The 5,684-nt window shown below is 37.8% G+C and overlaps 1 protein-coding gene across 4 annotated transcripts in view; it reads right to left on the bottom strand.

Moving 5' to 3' along the window:
• Nucleotides 1-4,284: 4,284 nt before the first annotated feature.
• ISL1 (ISL LIM homeobox 1) overlaps nt 4,285-5,684 on the bottom strand; it is a 9,013-nt gene continuing 7,613 nt past the window's right edge. For 2 of the 4 annotated variants that reach the window (XM_018568877.1, XM_018568878.1), the window contains exon 6: nt 4,285-5,069. In XM_018568877.1, coding sequence (XP_018424379.1) covers nt 4,938-5,069 — 132 coding nt within the window. In that variant the 3' untranslated portion in view covers nt 4,285-4,937. The remainder of the gene's footprint in view (nt 5,070-5,684) is intronic. The other 2 variants (XM_018568879.1, XM_018568880.1) reach the window with 1 other exon arrangement.

Genomic DNA, 5,684 nt, shown 5'->3' with positions numbered 1-5,684 from the left:
CAGTGAGGATGATTGAATGAGTTTAAATTCTTCACACATTCATCATTCATCATTTATACAGGTGAGAAGCAAATACTTGTTCATTTATTTAATCTGCACACCACTGGATAACTGAAGTGAATATTCACACAATGTATTCAGAGAAGATTGTCAACTCTTTTAGTTCTTCTTTTTTCTTGTTTGCTATGCCAGCAAAGTCAGAATGAGGAATTACTCTCCACAAACTATGCATCGAATATAAATCAGATACTCTCTATGCACTATTACACACTGTCTGTATCTGTACTATAAATGAACCCCGTTCTGTAGAAGGTAGGTGTATGGCTTTATAAGGTTAGACATTTCCTGTTATGCTTGATTGCATTATTTCCCGTTGTCATAAAGGGACTAAAAAACAATAAGGCAATTACTTTTATTACAAGAATTAAAAAAAAAAAAAACGGCAGCATTTGAGACAGGAAAAGCAGCCTTGCAGACTCGTAATGATCACATATCAGTCCCTTCCTTGTCCCTGGTCCTCCCCTGTCTGCACTGTGAAGTCCCCGGGAGGTGCCGAGAGATCCCCATTAGGCTCTGGGACAATGTTAGCAGCTACGTTTGTGTTGGTGGCGCCTCTGCTCAAACACTGTCATTCAGTGGCTTGCCCTGTTATCTAGAGAACAACAATCTGCCACAATCAGTAAACAGGATTTACTTCAAGCTCCCCCACCGATTAACCCTTTACCCTCCCTAGCACCCACCCCCCCCTACACATACAAACACAAACTGCCCGGGGGGTAAATGCTGTAGTAGCAGATTCCAACCCATTACATCGCCACAGAGATGTCCAACTTTCCAAACACAGATTAGACACAACCTGTCAGACTTGGCTTCTACTGCCCAGTCCACAACTGTACAGGATACATTCAATACCGACAGCCTTACATTTTAGAATTAAATGGAAAAGAAAAGAAAAAAAATCAATAAAAAAAGAATAATAACAATAATAATTATAAAACACATTGCCAAACAAAGCAAAAAGAAAATAAATTTCTATTAGCATCTATGGGATCTTTCCTTACATTTAAAAAACCCTAAACTTACAAACCAATCGTCTTGAGTATAACAAGCTCTCAGTAACCAGCTGACAAGTATAAGAGATCACACAATATTGGTGAATAGCCTCCGCCGATCTCTATCGCAATTCCTCTTATTCCGAAAACACGTTGCTTATTCATTAACCTTCATAAGTCTTCATTGAAAGGTTATTTAAACGCTTTACAATTGACTATGATCCCACAGATCAAAACGAATTTTTTGTCGGAGAACAGCGAACTTTCATCAAATACATGGTAAATTCTATCACTCCTGCTCTTTGCTCTAACTGTTAACGATGACGCTAGAATAAATATCTTAAAAACGCCTTTTAGTCTTTCAAAAACAACAAATACTTTAGGTAGCTTTGAAAGGTTAACAGGTCTGAAGAGTTAATTCTCGTTCTAGCGCAGCTAATTCGTATAAATTGGCTATTAATATAGAGCTTTGTATAGAGTTGGTAAGATTGGCAAGCAGGTGTACATAAGAGAAAAACCGATTCACGTCCTGTAATGAAATGTCTAAGTGTAACTGTTTCTGTACAGAAAAATGACATCAATTTTGTACTTCTTAGTTAAGTGAACAGCAGACTCAGCGATTCATTTCATAATACATTTAAATAACGTTCGGGGTCCCTCAGTCACTAACTAATCCATTCACAAAGCTTTCACACAAGGATAAGGATTTTTATTTTTGTCAAGTGACTGGAATTTTTAAATCACATCGGGTTCAGTTTTAAAAAAAACTTCATTTAAAAAAAAAAAAAGGATCCTCATCCTTGTAAGTTAGTTTTTGTGAATTGATCTCAATGCGGTATATATTAATGTCCTGCTACAGCCTACAGCCTACAGCCTAAAAAAAAAATAAAAATAATAAAAGATATCTTGGTAGCCAATAATCCAAAGGGAAAAAAAAGCCTAAAAAAAAAAAGCCTGTATGTTCTCTCTTATCAAAGACGTCACATTAGTTGCTAATAATAGAAGCATATCTGTAATCTTTGTAAGCACAAACTTAACAAGTGAAATGAAACACTAACGGAATCGTTTTACTTATGAGATTCATGGTGTGGTGGCTGAGCAAATCGAGAGGGAAAATTGTCCATTTTAGCTCCAGCCAGTTATATTTCCGACACTACTGCAGAAAGCTACATAAAGTCGGGAACTGTTGACACACTCCTGCGCATGTCAGAACAACCGCTTAGATGACTGTAGTTAAAGGACTGACACTTTGACATTTTTGATACATTGATATCTCTATCTATCTATCTATCTATCTATCTATCTATCTATCTATCTATCTATCTAGCATCTATCTCAACAAGGATTAGGGGACTGTGATGGAAAACAACTACTTAATTGACCAAGCTGGGTAGGGTGTGCTGGAGCTTGTAGTGCCACAGCATCTGCAAATCCACACGACCTAAACCCTTATTCCGAAAACCTGCAGTGACCCAGCCACACATGACCTAGACAACAAACACACAGAGACACATGAAACATAAACAGCGCCAATGTGCATAAATATTTCCTATAACAATCAGTTCAGGGTAAATAATTGTGGATTTGCCAATGACCATGATAACAAGACCTAAAGACAAACACTGACTACAACTGACTTTTGTCAGTAACCACAGAGCTCAGTAGAGATCGCTAAAACAAATATCATTTCAAAAGCCCTTTTCCCTCTTCTTTCTAAAAAAATAAACACAGGTTGTGTGACTCAATGAAGTCTGGAATATTAGGAACTGTGCGGGTATTGTTGTATAGTAAGCAGATACACACGCAACTGCAGGCTGTACACACCAACCTCAGTGTACATAGCTTACCCTGCCCTGCAGAATATCCATCACTGAGCCTGCTTGTCTATCTGTCTATCTATCTATCTATCTATCTATCTATCTATCTATCTATCAACAGGATCTATATATACATTTCTATTATCTTTCGTTATCTGTCTCAATATCTATCTGTCTATACAGGTATCCTTCTTTATTTCTTCTGATCTATCTATCTATCTATCTATCTATCTATCTATCTATCTATCTATCTATCTATCTATCTATCTATCTATCATCTCTGAGGCTGCCTATCAATTGATTTCAACAAGTTACACGTTTATACCATTACAAGCTGCACTAGCAGATAAGGCTTTCACAATGCTACAATATTATTTTCATTGCTATCAAATAACAAATAAGATGGCAGTAAAAATACTAAGACAGTTTGTATAGCTTCAACAATAATGTACAAAGTGGAGCCTTAAATAGGAGGTCTACCCTTAAGAGCTAACAGATGACATAATTAATGTATACTCCACTAGGTGTATTTGAATGAATAAGATATTTTTGAATGACTGAGTGCATTTCTTACTACTAATATGTATAATGTATTCATCCACACTCATACACAAATCTATCTGTGTCTATTGTATATGCTAACTGTCTATGGAGTATAGACTATAATTTATTTATAGTACACACACACACACACACACACACACACACACACTTATCCATACATTTTTACAAAACAGAGGAATCCATAGCAACTAGCATTGCCTATAGGTATCTCTCTCTTCCCCTGGTGCCTACACTTCCCCAGCACTTGGCATTTCCTTAGTAGGCATACATGGGATCTGTTAGTTTGCCCCTCTGATTGTGAGGACTGGGGATATTATGTGCCAGTAACACACCTTCTGATGATCCACAGGGCTAATTTATTTTGGACACGTACATTAAATAAGAGACATCAAACACACTAAGACACGACATAGAATTCAGAGACCACAATACAGACTTCACGTTTTTCTTTTTTTTTATCTTGTTTTTTTTTTATCTTTACTTCAGCAAACAAAAAATAGATTCAAATAACATGAAAAGTGGCAAGTCTTTCGACAATAAATAATAAATTACTTTATAATTTTTGCAATGCAATAGCAAACAAAAAAAATGTTTCCCTTTCTCATGAATTGCAGAGAGAGAGACACCAGTCATTAATACCAATAATAATAATAATAATAATAATAATAACTATACACATCTTTGGGGGGATACAAGTTCTTAATGTCTGTCAAGGATCAACACAATCCAGAGACGCCTATGGCAAAATAGAGGTATACCTTGTTGTTGCAATGCTTCTTAGAGTTGGATATTGTTGGGGTGAAATAAAAACTTAGGCAGGGCAAATAAAATAAAGCAATGTTTCAGGGGCTTTTTGGACTAGATGATTGAAGAAGGGGGAGTCTTGGAAATAGTTACATGCTAGGTGGGAGCCTGGGTTTGCTTTTTTTTTTAACAGTACCCCCCTCCCTTTTTTTTTAGTCAGTTGAAAACATTGCTAACCACATGTAAACCAGCTCCACCTGTAATCCTTCAAGGTTCCCGCAGTCATTGTCCACTTAGCTGGTCTACAGTCTCATACTCTGTGGAGCTCCTGTTTGGCAAGGCAATGATTAAATGTTGTGAAACGGATACAGCACCATTCGGATTAAGATCATCTCACTGCTATCTCTCCATCGTGGTCAAGTGGTGGTAATGTCTTGAAGTGTGCTAAGAGATAGAAAGAACCAAGATCCACAAAATTGAAATCCTCTAAGACCCTTGTCTTGCCCTTGTCCTGGACAGGTAAGGCCCCTACGACCATGGACATTGTTCAATCCTAGTAAGATCCCATGATTGTCTTCACAGTGTTGCTACCATGCCATCTGCTCCAGATGGCCTTCCATGCATCAGATGGACTATCCTGGGTGCTCTGGTGCATCAACTGGGTCGTCAGATAACTTTGTTGAAGTTCAAGCCAATACTTAATCCCACTTTTCCAACAGAAAAAAGGGAAGGGTTTGGGAGACCATAGAGTTCACGCTCCTCATGCTTCAATAGGGCTGGCTACCATGCTGTTTGGAGTATCTGGGAGCTGAGAAGACATGGAGGCCACTTCACTTCCGGTAGAGTTGGAGCCTGGTCCCCCTTCTGAAAAACTAACCTGTGAGAAACAGGCCTTCAATTAGAAGCAGGACAAAAGAAAAAGAGTGTGTAAGGAAATGCTAGACAAGCACAGGCCACATTCATTGAGAAAAAGGTAATTTACGTTACACATAAACTAACTAACAAAATACAATACAAATAAAGGTGGAATGTACACGTATCTAATGAAGGGGTGGGCAAATGTTGTCCCTCCAGCTGTTTTGGAACTACAAATCCCAAGAGTAATTACAAGATTCTCAAAGCCACAGGCATGACTCCCAGAGACAGATGCATAATCGGATTTGTAGTTTCACCACAACTGGAGGACCTGAGTTTGCCCACCTCTATTCTAATCCCTAGATTTAACAGATGTTGTGGCTTTAATTTACCTGTCTACTGATACCCAACACTTCAAGAAAGGCTGTGGTTTAACTGCTAGCTTCCATTTACCTGTCTACTGATACCCAACACTTCAAGAAAGGCTGTACTCTAACAGGGGGCTAGGCATGATTACACTAAGGGCTTGCCAGTCATGAAACAGCTTAGTTTAGCTTTGAATACAAAAAAGATTTAAAAAAATTAGGTCTGCAATGTGCAATGCCACAACACAAAAAAGCACACAAATGCATATAGATATATATATATATAT

Source organism: Nanorana parkeri, unplaced genomic scaffold, assembly GCF_000935625.1.
Source record: "Nanorana parkeri isolate BGI_ZX_2015 unplaced genomic scaffold, ASM93562v1 scaffold1257, whole genome shotgun sequence".
NCBI classification, from domain to species: Eukaryota; Metazoa; Chordata; class Amphibia; order Anura; family Dicroglossidae; genus Nanorana; species Nanorana parkeri.
This window is presented reverse-complemented; position numbering and strand designations above follow the sequence as displayed.